Here is a 20,061-nt window from a genome sequence, read left to right on the forward strand (position 1 = left end):
AGTTTCGAAAAGATGCTAGATATGTACTGATAGTGAATTATAGATGTGGTCAATATCCAGGCAGCTCGGTATCTGCAGGGTTGTGAGGAAGGATGTTCGGGATAACCAACGTCAGGGTTCAAAAGAGATGGGGTCTAGAAAATGATCTTACGAGCCCTTGAGAATGGACCTTGACGGGTGACCTAGCGTTTAGGAAAACGACTGCTTCTACGCAAACACTGAGAGAACCCCACAACACATCTAGGCAGATTACTGCAGAGAGCGCAGGGAAAGAGAGAGAGCAGTATATGAAAGTGGAGGGGGAGAAACAGTGACAGTGAGAGAGAGAAGGGAGGGCAAGCAATAGTAGGGCGTATGGGATGCTGCAGAGAAAAGGAAATCTCATAAAACATGTGTGAGCACTGTACAGAAAATGGCAGATAATACGCTACGTAAAATACATGAATGATGCGCTAGTTTCAGAGGCAGAGTGTCTGTGTGTTCGTTGTGTCGATGGTCTATAACATATAATCGTTGATCCTTTGCGACAGACCTACATATGCTCCACGATACACAACGTGTGCTTTCACAACGGTCCTCACAGAAATGCTTTTATCTCCTCATTCCCTCATTGTTCATGTACCCACTTATGTTCCCTTAACATACACTGAGTATCTACTTTCTGTCTCGCAGACATACACACACACACACACACACACACACACAAATAGCAACCCTGTGTACCTCAATACTTTTACACTCTCCATCCATCATCCTCCCTCCCTCTGTGTCTCGGACTGTGCTGTGCTGTTATCAATGGGATTGCAGCAGTCGGGACATTTGCAGTAAATTAACAATGTTCCTCCCCTCTCCTCAGTGTGTTGATGGTGCCCCCTGTCTGCAGCCTGTCGGTATTACCACTGCTTTCCACATACTGCAATGCCCCCCCCCCCCCTCGACAAGCAATCCCAAGAAGACGAAATTGCTATTAGCAACGGCATAGACTGGCCAGAAAAGTGTTGGCATGCAGATGTGACAGGTTCCTGTACTGCAGCTTGAATAAAAGGAGACAATGTATGCTTCATGTGCAAAGTGAAAAATATGGTGACAACCCTCCCATTTCTATTTGTCTCTCTGCAGTATGTGGCGTTTGGCTCCCTCTTCTTCATCCTCCTCTCCATCTCCACCTTCTGCCTGGAGACCCACGAAGCCTTCAACACCATTTACAACAAGACAGAGAATGTCACTGTCGGCAATGTGACACATGAGGAGGTACATTGAAGTTAAATGAAAAAAAGTCATAGGGTCACATCTTTCATGTTCTATCATTTTGGGAGAATAGTGAGACAAAGATTCAAGAATGAATGAACCTCTGTTCAGCGTACATCACAGGGCTCTTTGCTCAAATTTAGGCTTCGCTCAATGCGGTGTCAGAGCTCAGTGTGAGCTGCAACCCCCTGCTTTGGTTTGCAAAAATCCTCTTCCATCCCTTTGAGGTCCCAAAGTATGAGCATCCTATACTACTACTACTACTACTCATAACTAAACTGACATCTTTGTGTAGAATCGATAGACCGTTAACAAGACATTACTTCGTTGTTAGAAGGGCATGAACTCGGTTTAAATTGCCTTTTTTTCTCAGGACTTTGCAGCTGCACAAAATATTGAAAGGTGATCTCTGCTGGAAGGGGGTTGGCTAGAGGTTAGTTAGGATCACTCGAGTACATGTCAATTGTTCTATATACCAAATGCATAGTTACAGGAAAGACGTCTTGCTACAGGATCTTTAATGTTTTGAGGAACATATTTTTCTTGGGCATTTACTGTGTACTGAATTATAAACCGATGTTTTTATAGAATCTACTAACCTTTTATTGTTTTCTTCCACCTTACAGATAGTGTACGAGGTAGTCACAGATGGCTGGCTGACATATGTGGAGGGCGTCTGCGTCATTTGGTTCACCATAGAGGTGATGGCACGTGTCGTCTTCTGCCCTGACAAGGCAGAGTTCTTCCGCAGCACCCTCAACATTATAGACTTTGTGGCCATCGTGCCCTTTTACTTGGAGGTGGCGCTGAGCGGCCTCTCCTCCAAAACAGCCAAAGACGCGCTGAGCTTCCTGCGCGTGGTGCGCTTTGTCCGTATCCTACGTATATTCAAGCTGACCCGCCACTTTGTCGGTTTACGTGTCCTGGGCCACACTCTGCGGGCGAGCACCAATGAGTTCCTGCTGCTCATCATCTTCCTGGCGCTGGGCGTCCTCATCTTTGCTACCATGATCTATTATGCCGAACGCATCGGTGCCGACCCCGACGATCCAACAGCTGCGAAACACACCAACTTCAAGAATATCCCTATCGGATTCTGGTGGGCTGTGGTGACCATGACCACACTAGGCTACGGGGACATGTACCCTGAAACATGGTCAGGAATGCTTGTCGGTGCCCTCTGCGCCTTGGCCGGTGTGCTGACCATCGCCATGCCGGTGCCCGTCATTGTCAACAACTTCGGCATGTACTACTCCCTTGCCATGGCCAAGCAGAAGCTCCCCAAGAAGAGGAACAAGCACATCCCCCGGGCTCCACAGCCCGGCAGCCCCAATTACTGCAAGCCGGATGCCCTGGCTATGGCAACCGCCTCGCCACACAGGCTGATGGGCAATGTGCTTGGTCCGGGCATGGCGGGATCTGGCAGTATGATGGGCACTGGAGACTGCCCACTTGCACAGGAGGAGATCATTGAGATCAACAGGGCAGGTGAGTGACTATAGAAATGATATCTTGTTTGCATGTAACAGTTCCATTGGGCCTTCAGGGAACTGTGACAATGTGGGGAGGAAATAATCCCACCTTGTGATGTTGAACATGAAGATCTTTATTGAAAGAAGTGTTGGGAGTAACGCGTTACAAAGTAATGCATTACTATAATTCCACTACTTTTAGTGGTAACGAGCATGTAACAAAGTATTTTTTTAAATAAATTAACGCAGTTACAATTACTGAAATTGAAATGAGTTTGTTACTCGCGTTACTCTCTTTTGTGACGCGAAGCGGAGGGCCGGCAAATAGTAAGTAAATAGCTGCCTGTCAGCACAAAATAGTTGTGGCCACCAAACGTTGTGTGTCACAGAATAGTTGCCGTACGTGCATGTAAACAGCATCGCGTCGCTCATGACGAAAGACCGCAGGCCCGCCCGCGGATGCTGCAGGCGCCACTCCACGCAAACAACTAAGGCTCCACTTTACACGGACTGCAGTGCAGCCGATAAACCGGGCAGAGCTGAATAGATTGATTGCTCGGTATGTTGAAGATGAGATGCATCCTGTCAACTGTCGAGTCAGTTGCCTTCAGGCAAATGCCTAAAACAGTTATTTTGTATTAAGTTAAGTATTAAAAAGGACTTTTGTACTATTGCTTGATTTGAAAGCCTGTTGCCCTGTTGATTACAAAAAATAGGTCTAAAAAATATGTTTATTGTGTTTGACTGTTCAGTACTATTTATATTCATTACATTTAAAAGGCAGACATAAAAGTAACTTAAAAGTTACTTTGCAGAGTAACTAATTACTTTTGATACATAGTAACTGGTAAGTTATCCAATTACCTTTAAAAGAAGTAACTAGTAACTGTAACTCATTTTCAGTAACTTGCCCAACACTGATTAAAAGTACCATATTTTTTATTCAGGATCAGCAAATTTAAGTTAATACAGTCTAGTGAGTGAACATTGTTCAATAAATAAATAATTAATCAATAATTAATTTGCTGATGAAGCAAATCTACTCAAATCTTTTACCTCCTCTGCAACTTGGATATCTCAGATATGAGTTTCTTTCTCTCGCTTGTAATGGAGATGTGTGATTCACTTCACTTAGATCAATTAATACTAAATTTGTAGGGTTGCAGGATGAAGGCAAAAATCATAATTGGTATTGGGTTGCACAATTCCAGAAATATTAAAAGTTGGAAACTTTCCACAGGAATTAACTGTAAAAAACTGGACATTTTGGGGTAATTTAACTGTATTTACCTTCTCAGTAGTGTGGCCTCTCAAGCTCTGCTGTATGGTCATGTGTTAGAAGAATACACTGCACATGTGATGGAGGAATACTTTCATTTGATCAGATTGAGAGAATAAAACACTAGCTAGCTACATCCTTTGCAAAGAAACCCAGCATGTGCTGCATTCTGAACAGCGTAATATAGTTTTTAGCATAGATTTTATTGCTCAGGCTTTCATTTGCACAAATTAGTTTTATTTATGATAAGTGGCCTAACTAGCTTTTTGACGAAGTGCTTTAGCGTGGACAGGCATACATTAACGTTTCCCCTACCATTGAATGGTAGAGGCGTCCCAAGAAAGTATGAATTTTTTTAACGTCTATAACTGTCCACCATTCGCTGCGCATGCCAGTTCCGCCCCCGACACTTGTACACAACACGGGCTGGTGCGAGTAACAGCGTGGCAGAGCTGTAGAGGAAACGAAACGTGTTCCACTGTTTGTGGCCTGGCTCTGTTTTTTTATGGTGGAGAACAGATTTTTTCAAAGGACACATGTTTTTTTTTCCTCCTCACTTCACTACTTAGTTCACTGCAGCTTTCCTAATTCTAAAGTCTAATCACGCGAGCAGACTTTACAAGAATAATGTATTAAAACTGTATTAAAACGTTCAGATTTTCTCATCAAACTGGCCAGAGGTCGGATTTCAGCCACTGTATCAGTGGGAGAAGTGCGTATCTAACAGGTTTTGAAGCTGTAAATAACTTGCTGATGTGTCCGTTATTCCTAGAGAGGAGAACACTAAAATAGATTTACGATGAGACGAGAAAGCTGAAGAAATGACTTCAACTGGACAAATCCATCTCTTCCCTCTCAAGGCCTACATGTTCAGATTATCCTGGAATGGATTATCAGATTATTTTCTGCCTGCCCAAACATGGCTCTTATCCCTGCTCTGCGGTTTTAATTGACATGTCCATCATCTGAGACGATACATAAGTTTGTGTGTGTGTGCTCCTTATGGTGGAGTTGTAGTGTGTCCCTTTATCGAGTTGATGGTATATAGTGTAACTATTAATAGCCTTGAGAATGGCTTCCCACCAGTGTTTCACAGCAACGGACTAAATCAGTATACACCAATCACGCTTTTTACTTCCTTTCGTATGAAAAATCTTTAGAAATTAGCACTACAAATGTGGACACCTAATAAAAGTATGTAAAACATAGCTAGCCTAACAAGTTTTTTTGCAAGATGAGAACATCGGTCCCCCGGTTGAAAGTCGCTTGTTTGTTGAAAGCCGTCTCTAACAGAAGGCAAAGGGTGCCTTGTTCACAGCATCACAAGAAAAGAGATTTCTTTCTTTTGATTTGCCGCTATAAACGCTTTCCTTTCGTCAATGGCGACGGCTCTAACCCAGTGGTCCCCAACCTTTTTTACCTCACGGTCCGTTTTCATGTCAGACAATATTTCGCGGACCGGTCAAAAAGGTCTGACGGGGGGTTGGGGTGGGGGGGTAGGGGAGGGGGTAGTAGTAGTCGCGCGCTCTGTGTTCGCTGGTGGCCGAAACTGCCGTGCACGGTAGGAGGACAATTGTAAACGTGAAGAAAAACGTCACCAACAAGCAAAACCATGTCGTTTTTAAAGAAGCCTATTATTGGCCGTCTAAAAAAAAAAGTATTGGCTGTGATCGGAATACAGGACTGGAGCTCTATCACCCATAAATCGGGATGTCCTGGACAATTCGGGACGGTTGGCAACCCTAGTCCTGAGCCACTGATCCTTCGCCATTTCTGACAGCAACCCCATACCACCACCCCACCGCAGTAAATGCGACACACTTGTCCTTTGTCTCTCGAAACAGCATCCGTTGCACAGCCAAAGTAAGTTCTCAGCATTGAAATTGAAAGCTGCTCTTTTAGCAACTTGGTCATTGGATCGGGCAGTGATGAATCAATACAAAGAGCCAGAGAAGTCAAAAATGGAAACAGCCTCACAAGCGACACAATAATGCCCTCCGTTGTCCGGTATTCCTCATCTCGTCTTAATGAGCGTGGACAAAACGTGCTTCAACCTCGCTTTATCAGTTGTGTGGAGACATCTGTGTCCTTTGTATGTGAGTGTGTCAAACCCTGTGGCTTGTATCTGTAACTGTTGAGCAGTAAATCATATCAGAATTGTCATATTGAAGGCTAACCAACGAAGGGGAAGAAAGTTATGATTACGGCGTTTTTGTGTTTAAAAAAGACATTAACTTTCTTCTCTGTCGTTACTATGGTCGATCTCCCATAGTCCATCCACTATCCTGCATGGTTGATCGGAATTGTTTCAAAATAGTCTGTAAACTGTCGGTACCCATCGGAAATCGTGTGCTTTTAAGGGAATAAGAGAAATTACTTGTTGGTTTTCCCAATATAAACACATTTCGAGCTCCATTGGAATGAATGGAGTACAATGTGTGTGGGTGTTAGATAAAACCCCGGATTACTCTGCTTGTATAAGGCAGGTCTGTTAGACCAGTGGTAAGGCATTCCGGTATGGATGTGGAGGACCCAGGTTTCAATCCCACACGTTCCAATCTGCTTTTCTTTTTTTTCTCGGTTTTAATAAGTCTAGCTGACATTAGGCGGCGACGGGGGCGGGGGGGGACAATAGGCGTTACGGCGGGGGGCGGGGCAACTGTGGGGTGTGGGGCGACGATACGGCCGACGGCGGGGGGAGCTAGCATTCCACTAGTAATAACAGGACCCAACTGCTGACAAGTGGCTAAAACAACCAGAGACAATGGGTCATGTCTTTAGTTTGCTAACTAGCCTTTGTGGCTAGTGTTCACTCACCTGCTTGGCCGTTTCATGCACAGGCATGAATATTGTTCGTCTGAGAAAGGTGCTTTGATTTTGAATTTTTTACAGGTTAATTGAATGTCTGCTATTGATGATGCAATAAAACATCCATCGGTTAAAAAGTAATTTGTACTCTAAGCAGTTTTTGAGAAGAGTACTTTAAACTTTTACTTAAGTATTTTTTTAACACAAGTACTTTTACTTGTACTTGAGTACTTTAAGCAATGTAACAGTAATAGTACTTTAGTACAAATCCACCTCTGGTCTGCTCTAGCTGCAGTGTGTTTGTCATGTGATCAGAAAAGCTATCACACGGTGCTAACGTTCCTTTACATTCCTCCTCCCTCATTTGCTCCCTTCTCTCTCCCCCCTCTCTCTTCTGTCAATTCCCCATACTGTCACCATCTTCGTTTAATTTTTTCCCTCTTCACCATTTTTTTCCTTCTTTTCTTCCTTACCACTTCTCTTTCATATTCATTTTGTTCTTGCTTCTGATCCTAACCTCCAAATCCTTTCTCCTCGTCCTCCTCACCCTCTGCTTTATTTACTCACTTTTCCATTTTTATTGCTTTCATGCTCTCAACCTTCTCTGTTTCTCTCAATGGGTCCATCCTCCTCATTACTCCTTCTCCTTCTTCTCTTCCTTTCCGGACCATTAATCTCCTCTTCCTCAACCCCCCCCCCCCCCCGCCTCCCTTCGTCCCATTCTTTCTTTCACATCTCTTTCACATGTCAACTTCTCTTTTCTTTTTTCTTTGATATATTCTGTATCATCCTCCGCCCCTCCACTTTTCACCCCTCTATCGTCCTCTCATGTTTCCTCTCTTCCTCCTATCTTTCCTCCTTTCATGTTTCCTCATCTTCACCCTCTCACCACAACTCCCTGCACCGTTATAAATATTCCTCCTTCGTTTCGGCCCCCTACTTTCTTCTCCTCTTATTTTCTCCCCCCGCCCCCACCTCTGACCCCCCTTCTCCCAGATTCCAAGCAGAATGGTGATGCCGCAGCCAACGCGGCGCTGGCCAACGAGGACTGCCCCACCATCGACCAGGTGCTGGGAGAAGAGCGCAGCCCGGCCACGGGGGGCCTCGGCTCTGCCACCAGCCGCGAGCGCTACCCGCACGACCGGGCCTGCTTCCTCCTGAGCGCCGGGGAATTCCAGCGCACGACGGACGGGAACGTCCGAAAAGGTAGGAGGGTGGAGGGGAGTAGGCGGACCATTGCAGGGGGGGGGGGGTCAGGCCGGTACTTGAGTGACAGCAGTGGGTTGTCAGTCGATGCATGGTCCTGACTGATTTTTGCTGACAGTGTGTGTGGTGGGCAAAGAAGCCGGCACGTACGTGTAAGACTCGGAGACACGTGTTTCTACACACGCACATCCAGCAACAAACACACAGGAGAAGTGGAGAAAAATTATAGAAACAGCTCACAATATAAAGGTTTATGTATTTAGTCCCTTCAAACTGACCCAGCCCCATTTAAAATGACTCACACCATACATACAATATGTGAAAAGTGCATCGCTGAATTTCAAGGTAAAGGTAGGCCCACAGGGCTAACACCAACAACAACACACACACACACTACTTGTTACATTTGTCATCCATCATTCTGTGTGGCGGATCAGCTTTTCCAGCTCCCTTCATAACGGTTGGCACGAAGAGCACCGAGCTGCCACCGCCCAATAAATGGCATTAATGTTTGTTTGTTTCATATGATTCTTCTCACTCACACGGTCAAACTACAATCTTAGGAAGTCCCCTTTGTGCATTTGTCCTTCTTCTGTGCTGCAGAGGTCCTGCAGGGGCTGCTGCAGAACAGCCATGTGCGCTGATGTTGGAGTAACATATGCAGTGAATTCTTACCGATGTCACTCATTTCAAAACAAACTTTGGTGGCACCTGTCCGGTTTGATGGAAAGAGCTACACAGATAAAATTCGTCATTTTTGCTATTCCAATCAATTTTATTAATTAAATCTGTATCTGATCATTTATGGGGTACAATCGGTTTAATCGTTGTTATCATTATCATTGTAGCAGTGGCATGAAATTATTTTCAAATGCCGAAAAAACAATAAAGATTATTGTATATATCTCTGGGACAATATATCGGCCAACAGATTTATTAAACATTGTGATTGGTAAACGGCATTTTAGCATTGATATTAGCATTTGGCTCAAATCACTGCAGTGGCCTTACATAGCTGCTAGCACAGCTGTAGATTATCTCAAATAGGAGGAAGTTCGGGACCATTTTCACTCGTAGGTGTGCACATATTTGATTCTCTAGTTCGTATTAGTTACCCAGTGCAGCAGCAGAGCTCTATGTGTAAGTTTTGAGTTTTAATACTCATAAAATAGTCTGGTAATTTCATGAAATTTGACCTACATTGAGTAAAAATACCAAATATCTCAAGCCTCATCATTTAAAATTCTAGCATCAGGCACTTACTGGAATTTTTTCCTTTTAGAAAATTTGCTTCTGGATGTCTTGTTTTGGAATGAAACTCTTCAAGTGTCAATGTGGAGAGCTTTGAGTCCGATGTGGCAGGACAGCCAGATCGGATGAGCGTCATTTCATTGTGTCATAACATCGTGTCATAACATCAGGCTCCTTTATTGTTCTGCTCTGTCAGTTTGTCAGTCACTATTGCACTCCAAATCTTCTCTTTAACACTTGGCCATGCTGTGATTCATTAACTTTTCCTTTCTCTCTCTCTCCTTTCCCCACAATCATCCCATTCTCCTGCTTCTTCCTCTTCTTCTGTCTCAATGGTTTTCCCTAATTTTCCGTTCATTTGTGCCATCTTGTCCTGCTCACACTGATATGTACGAATACATTTTTCAATTTGAACCCCTTCTCTTTGACTTGACTGAATACATTTCCCACACTCCCCACGCCCTACTATGTGGCCCGACTTGCACACACACACAGATGTCTTTGGGTACAGCAGTGAGTCCTCCTCCCTGGGAGAGGTGTGGTTCAAGCCTGAGGGGCCTCTGCTCCAGCAAGAGCTCAGTGTTAACTCCACCTCCCCCTGGATCAAACCATAGGAGGAGCGAGGTGACTCCAACATTGAGCTCACGGAGCAGTCAGTCCAATCTCACTGAACTGTCCGTGCAAACAAAACGAGGAGATCATATTCAATTAGATTAGAAATGGGTTAAACTAGACTAGACAAGTTTACATTCTACTAATCTAGAGTAATTACTATTGATTTACATCAGGCAATATAAAATGAGATGGGATGAGATTAAGCCTCAACTAATAACTTTACACTTTGCTAGATATGTTAAGTTAAGACAGGATATAGATCATATTATATACATTTTTATTTGATTTAACAAGATTATATATCATTAACTAGATCTATATATCATTAATTACTGGAAAATACAACTCCTTTAGTTTTCATACTTCATAATATAGTTCACAAAAAATACAATTTAACCGAAGTAGAAAAAAAACAGAATAAGGAAACGTGTTTTGGGATGGGTCCCAAAAGATCGGCCTCTATTTGATTAAAATGAATCGGAAGAAATACAGAATAGACCTAAACTAGATTGAACTTTCTTAGAAACTGAACCAAAATCGGTCAAATTAAATTAAGCTACAACAGACCCAACCAGATTAGGTTAAATTAGTAAAGGTTACACCAGAATATAATTTGTTCAACTAGACTAGATTAGGTCAGACTACATTATATGCTTATCGTTTTGTGTGTGAAATCAGCTCAGACTTTTTTAGGTTAGCAGAACAGCTAGGACTCAACGTGCTTTTTACCGACTGTACTGGACTGGACTATAGACATGGACTATAGACACAATATTCAACATGTTTTACCATGGTTGCAATCAAATGAACCAACAACATTAAAGAGTTAAAGCTCCCTAAAACTTAACAGTACAGGGAAGTAGCTAGATAACAATACAAAACAATCAAGTCAAAGTGGACATGAAAAGGGTTCCTATCCAAAACACAACATCTACACTGGGCTAAACAATGTGACAGCTCACAGCACACATGTTCACACACACATATAGGTGGAATGTATACATGTGCATGCAGTTATTGAAATGTCATTCAGCAAAAGGATAATGGTGTGTGGATGGGGTGTGGGGGAGAGGCATATGCGTGTGAATTCATCTTTTATCAATGTGATTTCGTTCACAAAGAATTATTTAAATCAACGGTAGTGTTTTGGTGAGAATAATGTGGCCTGTAGGATATTTTTTCACTAATTACTATCAATTATCAAAGGTATTTTCAAATATATCATTTCTACTGCTGGATTTCATTAATTAAGTATTGTCAAATAAATAAAGCATTAAGCTAATCATAGGACCAGTTCATACAAATACATGCCTAGGGATGAAATAGATATGCAAATAGCTTTTTATGGATTTACATTTCTTTTTGGTTATGCAATTTACAGTCCGAGAAATTATCATCATCCTTTCAACATTATTAGCACAAAACTATTATTGTTTAAAAAACAACACTCATAGGACTTTGAACCATGAAGTCAATAAAATGTCAGCCTTGACTTATTTTACCATTATGTGTTGTTTATTTGAAAAAAACATTTTACCTAGACCTTTTAACCCGAAAATACGTTTTCTTTTTTTTAATTCAAGTTCAAAGCGTAGTACCTAATTGATGAGATGGGAGCAAGAAAGTGTGGTGTTGGCTGGCTACCGAGTTAGCAGTTAGCATGGCAGCTAGGGCTAGCCTAATTGCCCTGGTACTCGTCACTACATCACCCCGACTTCTATAAGCAAATATATGGCACAAAGGCTGGATTCAAATTGTCAAATTTGCTAAGGTTCCCAACTAAGTAAAATGACCCGGAAGTAGTGTACGTGGCCGCCATGATAAGAGCTGTTCAAATTCTGTAAATGCTAAGGAAAGGCGCTTCAATACTTATCTACTTAGCTGCTTTAGCATGGTCCAGCATAGCACTGGACTGTCCTTTACAAAAGGACAGGATATCCTTTGGTTCCACAATTCCTTGGGGTGGCAATATATAAATAGTGATGTATCATTCGGCCGAAATAACAATCATGATGGAGAATCTAAGATGATGTCAGTAACCGTTAGCATAATTCATTTTTTTTGCAGCGTTGTTAATAAAGTAAGACTTTGAACCTCGTTGTTTTATACCGTTTGCATGACACACCACTGTTACAACACATGGACGAGGGCATCTAAGATGCGCTCCCTTGTAGTCCATCTTTGGAGAAATTGTAGTTTAAAAGCAGCAGACTGAGGCCACTAACATACGTCTCCCGTCACATCCTAACTAGCTTAGTGAAAGCGGGATTCTCTAAACACCGCAGTTTTCTTTTCCTAAATCTTCATAAATTATCCTAACCATCTTTCCTTGACCCTGTGACATTTTCCACAGAGGTCAAGGAATAGTGGTTAGGAATACACGGTAGAAGGTCATTCTTTTGACAATTTCAATCTAGTCAAAAACATTGCATTGAGCCACCTCCTGGTGGGGTGGGGTCTGACGTCCCAGGTCATAGTCTAATGCTATCATTTGATTGATTGATTTGATCTTTTTGTATATGTTTTGTCTAGTTTCTAATAATTTTATCTCGAAATACGAGTCAGTTTAGGTGGGGACGAAGTCTAGAAGTTATTTTAGACAATATTATTGTGTTCATCATTAACACAATATCCCTATTAAATTGTATTAGCACTGGACCAAACCCTCATATGGATAATTGCTGACATGCAATTAAATCTAAAAGCATGCAAGGAAGTTTTATTTGGTTGCTGCTCCAATTCACTTTTTCTTTACGTGATGATTTTTACGTGGTGCAGAAATATAAACTTAAAGTAAGCTCTTGTCCCATGTCATGCTCAGAAATGTGATACCAAAAAACTGCCATACATACACAGCGCCTTCTATGTAAAGGAACAATGTTGCTGAATATATATATATATATATATATATATATAGGGTCAGAGCAGGTTGTGAAGGTCAAAGTTCACAGTGTGTGGTCCACATGTGATTGTGTCCTGTTGCTGTTGCTGTTTTTTCTGGTTTTTGTTTGTTGTCTATTGTCACTGTCTCCTACCCTAGGTTGTGTCAGGTCATGCATTTGTACGTTGGCTCTTGTCGTTCTGTGTTACACTGTCCATCTGTCTCTTTGTCTGTCTGTGTTTCTCTATTTGTTTTGTCTTTGGTTGTCTGTCTCTGATCGTGTGTACGTCCCTTTTTCTGTGTGTGTGTGTGTGTATGTATTGTTTAGCTGTCTTCCCGTCCTCTTACTCCTCCTCTTCCTCCTCCTTCTCCTCCTCTCACCCGGTCTCTTCTCACTCTGGTACTTACAGATAGGGGTACCTCAACACCCCCCCCCCCCCCCTCCCCAAAAGCACTTTGGCTCCAGAGCCAGCCTGGTTCCATGTGGGCAATCAAGGTCTCATTCCCAGAGTGCTTTTGGGGAGCTGAACTGCAGACTTTCCATGTTCCTTTTTGTGGAAAATAGACTTCATAGCATAATTCACAAAAAATACAATTTAACCAAAGTAGAAAAAAAACTGAATAAGGAAATTTATGTTAATTCAACGTGTTTTGGGATGGGTCCCAGAGTGAAAGTTATCGGTGAGAGATGGTTGCTGATTGGTTGATTGGTTGTCCTGTCTGGAACTGAGCTTATAGGTCAGTTTTTCACAGCTCAGCCTGCAGAGAGCACCGTTCAGGCTTTGGGATGATTGGATCTTTCAGAGAACATGTCTTCAAACTGACCCAGCCCCGAAAAAAGGTTTTAAAAAGCCCTTCCTGCAGAGAGCCGTGTGTTTAGTGACTCTCCATCAGGCTGGGCTGAAACACCGACTGCTGTGCTGCTTTGGTGGTCTACATTAGCCAACAGCTGATGTTCTCTAATCCCTCCAAAACACACAATATCTTGCAGGCTGTTTGACACTAAAGCAGAGAGATTAACAGGGAGAAAGAAGGACAGACAGAACTCAGATCACAATCTTACATAGCCGGGGCCATTTGCTCTGATAATCACTTCCTACTTTATTTGATAATTAAAGAAAATCAACAGATGAATTACCTTCTCTAATTTTTTATAAGAGAAAAAAAAATCATTGTCACAAATATGATTTTGTATCAACAATGCAAGTACCAATGCAGCTTGCATTTCAACACAATATGGAAGTAGCCTATGTAAAAGAAATATTAAACAGATTCATTTTTATTTTAAATGAAGAAAAAGCTGCTCTTAGTCTCAGACCGGTCCGTATTTGTAAAATACCGGAAAAAAGTCCAAATCTGTAAATATCTTGCCAACTTTCAATACGGATCGACTTTTTGGAAAATCTAAATAATGAGGTAAGATCTGCGCAGGCTCCTTCATAGTTCGGTAAAGTTGGCAAGATATTCAGATTCAGACTGACGGACCGGTCTGCGAGCTGGACGCATTGCTCTTAATGTGCCGGTAATGATGGTAAATTATGGTAGATGATGGTTGTAGCTGGTTGTCATCTACGGTCCACTACGATTACCGAAGGGGGGCGTTTGTTTTTTGACAACGTTTTATCTCATAATTTCGACTTTTTATCCCTTTACATTAGTGCGGAAATGGGCTTCTATAGTTGTGTGAATGCATCACCCCAGCCAATCCAAAGACAGGGTTTGTAACCAATCAGGTGTAGAGACCATGGTGACTGGCTCCGCCCCCTCACTGTCAAAGAAAAACAGCGAGCGCGTAGAAAACACCTTCGAGCACGAGCAGAGACTAAACTCGCGAGCGAGGAATCGATTTTTTTCCCCAACCCTAATGAATACTAAAACATTACGAAAACTTAAGTTCCCGGACCGGTCTCATAATGCCACCAGAGGGTAACCTACCTTTAGCCTCTATGGTTAGAGAAGAAAAGACTCACATGGTGACAATTAACATTAATTTGGAGGCTGACTGTTATCCACCCCAAATAAAATGAAGAGGGGGACAGAGCCTCTTTGAGTACGCTGACCTCTGAGTTACCGCTGGGCTCCCACACGAAGTCTCCTAAGCAGGTTGCCATATTACATTCTCAATTGCATTTTGGCTAGGGAAATAAATTAAAATATGTGCTTCAACGGACTTAATATAGATGTTTTTTTAAGAGTTTAATACTGACATTATACTTGTATAATCTCTTCCTGTTTCTGTCTTTCCCAGACATTTCAGCATGTCATAACTTTGCTTTGTTTGTCATTCTGTCAAATGGTAAACAGATCGCTCTTGTTATCTGTTGGAGTTCCTCACTCCCCTGCTCCATCCTTCCTGAAGATCTGCATGTGGATCTCTCTCTTTAGATGACGTAGCAATGAGACTCTCTGTATACATCCTTCTCTTTCCTAGGTTCTCCTCCTTTGTATCTTATGTCATGCATACACGTATGTATGCATGTTCTTTTCATGTCATTTTACATTTGTATGTGTCTGTATTTGATGCATATGTCATTTGTTCACAATCTAAAATCCACATGTGGTTTTATATGATTAAACCCAAATAATAAGTAAAAAGAAAAAACATCTGTCCCTATATAGATGAAATTAATGAGCATTTTGAGCTAACTGAAACACATGTTGGTATACATTTTTGCATCCAGATTGTTACCGGGACAATATTTGACCCAGTTGTTCACTTCTTTGTACCTTTCCTCACCCCCCTCTCCTTTCTTCCTCTAGCTCCTCCCTTTCCCACCTTTTTCCTTGGCCTTCCTGTACTCCTCCTTCCGCCATTACAACCATTACAACATCACAGCTCATAGACACATACATAGAATATATCTATCAATATTTGGCATCTGTGGAACTAAAATGATTCTTCATGCTGCTAGTTAACGTGGCAGTTAGAGTAACTGACACAAAATTTACACAAAATGAGTGTTTTGTGTGTGTCTTCTTCAAAGTGACAGACAAAGTGCCCCTATCAGGGCCAGTCATTTTTATACGATGCATTTATTTGTATTTCTACATCAATTAGGATCCATGGCATAAAGTCTGCATGGCGAAATGTTTTCGGGTGCTTTTGCCAGGAGCCCTCCAGGGCCCCGCTATTTTCAATCCACTAATTAAACCACAAGGAGAGTACAGATATATGACGTCATCTCTCAGAACTAACGGATACAAAATAGATGTATTGAGCACCTGTACAAAGAGATTTTTATGGACTCCAATTCTACCATACACATAATGTAGTTTTTTCTCACTCAATCCCATTACACTTGCATACCCAAAATATGTCCCCTGTGGTCAGCTGTTTTAGGAAATAACTGAAACTGTACTTAGGCATGGAAGGATTCTGAGCTAAATTATATCCATATGTAAGTGTGCTGTGATAATACCTCAGTCAGTTATATCTCTAAATATTGCACGACCTTGTATATTGCAAGCTATTTTAAATTGTGCACACCATATATACCGTATTTTCCGCACTATAAGGTGCACTTAAAAGCCTTTAATTTTCTCAAAAAACGACAGTGCGTCTTATAATCCGGAGCGCCTTATATATGGATCAATTGGTTGATCCACACTGGTTGTACACGGCGCTCAAGGCACTCTGTCAAAATGTTTCAGTATGAAAAAACAATAATAATAAATATGTTTCGGTACGACTGGTAAACTACAAAGCCGCACCGCTTGCAGCATTACGGCTACCTAGTCAGTAACCACCAATACTGTGCTTACTTACAGTTAGGGTGACCAGACGTCCTCTTTTCCCCGGACATGTCCTCTTTTTGAGACCTAAAAAATGCGTCCGGCAGGGATTCCAAAAACGTCCGGGATTTTGCTTCGTCGGATATTTGTGTTTCTCCGGGTCTTTCACAAACTAGTTATTCCGCCCTTAAGTGTTGGAAATGGTGTCTCCCTTACGTTCCACCTTCTTGCGCGAGCTCTGACTGTAGAGAGAACAGTCATTGGTCGACCGATCTCAATGTTGCCAGATACACGATAATTATCCTCCAAATACGACCATTTTGAGCCTTTGGTACAATAGGTGCTCAGTATTGCTGGAAATGGTGAACATTTCCAATCTGGCAACACTGAGCACCTGGCCGCCTCCACTAGTTGCATTGTGTACAGCACGTGACATCTGCAGCCACGCCCCCCCCCGCGACCAAGTGTCCTCTTTTTCATGTTGCCAGATTGGAAATGGTGAAGTATCACGCCAAAGGCTCAAAATGGTCGTATTTGGAGGATAATTATCGTGTATCTGGCAACATTGAGATCGGTCGACCAATGACTGTTCTCTCTACAGTCAGAGCTCGCGCAAGAAGGTGGAACGTAAGGGAGACACCATTTCCAACACTTAAGGGCGGAATAACTAGTTTGTGAAAGACCCAGAGAAACACAAATATCCGACGAAGCAAAACCCCAGACGTTTTTGGAATCCTTGTCGGACGCATTTTTTAGGTCTCAAAAAGAGGACATGTCCGGGGAAAAGAGGACGTCTGCTCACCCTAGCATAACGCAAACCCAGGTAAAACGTTTGACTGCAGTATTTTATGAGTCTTATAATCCGGTGCGCCCTATGTATGATAATGTTCTAAAATAGGTCATTCATTGAAGGTGCGCCTTTTAATCCAGTGTGCCGTATAGTGCGAAAAATACGGTAGTACAAGTTTATCACAATTTATCAAACAACTCTTTTTAGGCATTTTTATATCAAATAAATACTCAGTTGAGTATTTTATTGCAAAGCCCAATACAACAAATCACAAAGTTGGGTCAAAGGGTTAGAGTATCCAATGCCCTCTGTCCTGGAACTCTCATATTTTCAAAAATGAGCTCATACCATCACATTCACTCTTCCCTCTGTTTGTATTTCCTCTTTCACTTCTCTTCCTGTTTTTACCCCATCATCCCTTGTTCCTCCCTCTCCCCCCTTACCCCTTTGTGCGTCCCCATACCATTCTAACACTGGTGTATCCATCCCATCCTCAGGCTATCCTCCTCAGTCTCTCCCCCTGCATTGTGTTACTAAAGTCTGATTGAGTTGAGGTACGTACGACAAGCTAACATATCGCACAGCTTGCTGATGCGCTGCCACTCTGTTCGCTTAGCTTCTTGCTTTAGGAATTAAAGCTTGACTTTATAAGATATATAAGTGTTCAGAAATAATCTCACTGGTTGACTTAATCAAACTATATTTGAAATAGAAGTTTGAAATAAAACAGTTGCTTAATGTCCTCTTGGATTAAAGAGGGTTTTGAATGGCGGAGGTTGTATGAAAATTGTAGAATCTGGAAGGATCTCATTACAGCCTGAGCAATAACTTGATACATTTCCCAAATGGAATAACCCGTTAACTCAACCAGTGAGGTTATTTTTGCTTCCAGAATCTTCACAGATTTTACAGTCCACGTACCATTGTGGATATCTCCCTTCTAAATATCTATTATACTGAAATCCATAATTAGTACTGTTACCCATGTTGGGGGCACCACAATACACAGGGTTGAGAAGAATAATAACTACTGTTACCACCGTTATTACTGTCATGCAGTAAGTGACTAAAGAAACAAATGAAGCCATGAGAATAGATTGATGCAGCGGGAAAAGACGAGGTAGCTTCAAAGGCCCCTATCGTAGCTGGGGCTGCCTCATGCAAACTGCAGTGAGCCCCTCATTACAGATGCTAAGCATTTTTCAATTCTTCTTGGTATACAGTGAGAGACAGAGTTGAAGCAGTCCCTGCCTCAGAATATTTTACACAATATAATATAATATATATAATATTATATATTATTATATTATTATTATTATTATATTATTATTATAATAATATAATATTTTACACACTGCTGACGTATTTTGCCTTGGTTTCTTGATTAGATGTTGATCAGGCAGATCTGTCTTCCATAATCAGAAACATACTCTCAAGATCTGTGATGATAGCAGTCCCTGATCAGGGATTACCATTCTCTATGATTTGCCGCTGCTTTGATAGGAACTGTAGGTTATTGATAATTTGACACCAGTGCTGCTCTACCGGTGTTTGTGTGCGAGTCCCAATCAGCCAACAGCCGCAGTGCTGCTGATCTTTTTCTATGGTTACATGACTTGATGTCGCAAACAAAGCCGAATGTATGCTGTTACACAGTGAACATGCGCAAATGCACACACAAACACACAGCAAATTTGAAACTGTACTATACTGTATAGCATTGGCCATTCACTTCAAAGGGATATTCTACAACACATACATGTGCTGTACCACAATAATGTATACACCGATCCAATTGCCAAATTGATCAATAAACATTTTCAGGAGGATTTTCAGTGCTGACATTTTGCGTCCCAACATGAACTCAACAGGTTTTGGAAGCACAAGAACGACACATGTCCTTATTTTCTGAGGGCTTTCTAATCGGCTGCCTTAAATCCTCCAGTGTGTCAGGGATGCGGGTGGGAGGCAGGACTCAAACGCAGACTTGTCAGGAAAACAAAAGACTTTAATAGTCAAACGGCCGAAAAACACAGGAACCAAGGGAAGAACAGCTGGCAGGAAACTAAGCACATCCACAACAAGAGACAATGACGCGACAAGTGACACACGGCTTAAATACACAAGGGAGGTGCAGGTGATTGGACACAGGTGGAAACTATTAAGACGATCACAGGGGATGACGGGAAAAGGCAGGAAGTGAAGTTACCCGGGGACACGAGTGGCAGAAAACTACAAAATATAACATGAAGTGAACCACACCGTGACACAGTGGAGTGGAGCAGCCTCTCTGGGGATTCAAATCACATGATGCTCGCAGAGAGATAAGATCGGAATTTGGGGGGGTTTTAGCAGCTGGAATATTTTTGTCATGAATAAATTGCAGTGTGACTCTTCTGACTTTCCAGAATGTTAAATGAATGGAGCCCATCTTCCATTCTAACCAAATCGTGACTCAAAACTTGCTGATGGCTGATCCAGGTGTTTGCAGCTAACATTGCCAACAACAGTTAAACAACAACAGCGCTGGCAGAGCTAACAGTGTTTACCTGAAGGGAACCAAAGGGTGGTGCTAAGCTTTTGAAAGTACGCTATGGGTCATAGCGTTGTTGTCAGTGGTAACCGCTCTATGAGTGCAGAGCTGAAAAGGGAAATACAGTGATGCTTGTGCTGAACAGTGTTCAGGTAGATATTTTCGCATTATCTGTATTACATGACAAATAGTTGTTTACTGCTATTTTAATGCCTTGACACAGGTTAAGTCTTGAGATGAGAGAGC

The 20,061-nt window shown here is 42.0% G+C and overlaps 1 protein-coding gene across 5 annotated transcripts in view; it reads left to right on the forward strand.

Annotated features, from left to right (window-relative positions):
* Positions 1 to 20,061, forward strand: part of LOC120827228 (voltage-gated potassium channel KCNC1) — a 78,891-nt gene that overhangs the window by 48,030 nt on the left and 10,800 nt on the right. For all 5 annotated transcript variants that reach the window (XM_040189940.2, XM_040189937.2, XM_040189938.2 and 2 more), the window contains exons 2-4: positions 1,120 to 1,251; positions 1,875 to 2,736; positions 7,804 to 8,013. In XM_040189940.2, coding sequence (XP_040045874.1) covers positions 1,120 to 1,251; positions 1,875 to 2,736; positions 7,804 to 8,013 — 1,204 coding nt within the window. The remainder of the gene's footprint in view (positions 1 to 1,119; positions 1,252 to 1,874; positions 2,737 to 7,803; positions 8,014 to 20,061) is intronic.

The sequence above is a fragment of the Gasterosteus aculeatus genome, chromosome 11 (assembly GCF_964276395.1).
Source record: "Gasterosteus aculeatus chromosome 11, fGasAcu3.hap1.1, whole genome shotgun sequence".
NCBI lineage: Eukaryota > Metazoa > Chordata > Actinopteri > Perciformes > Gasterosteidae > Gasterosteus > Gasterosteus aculeatus.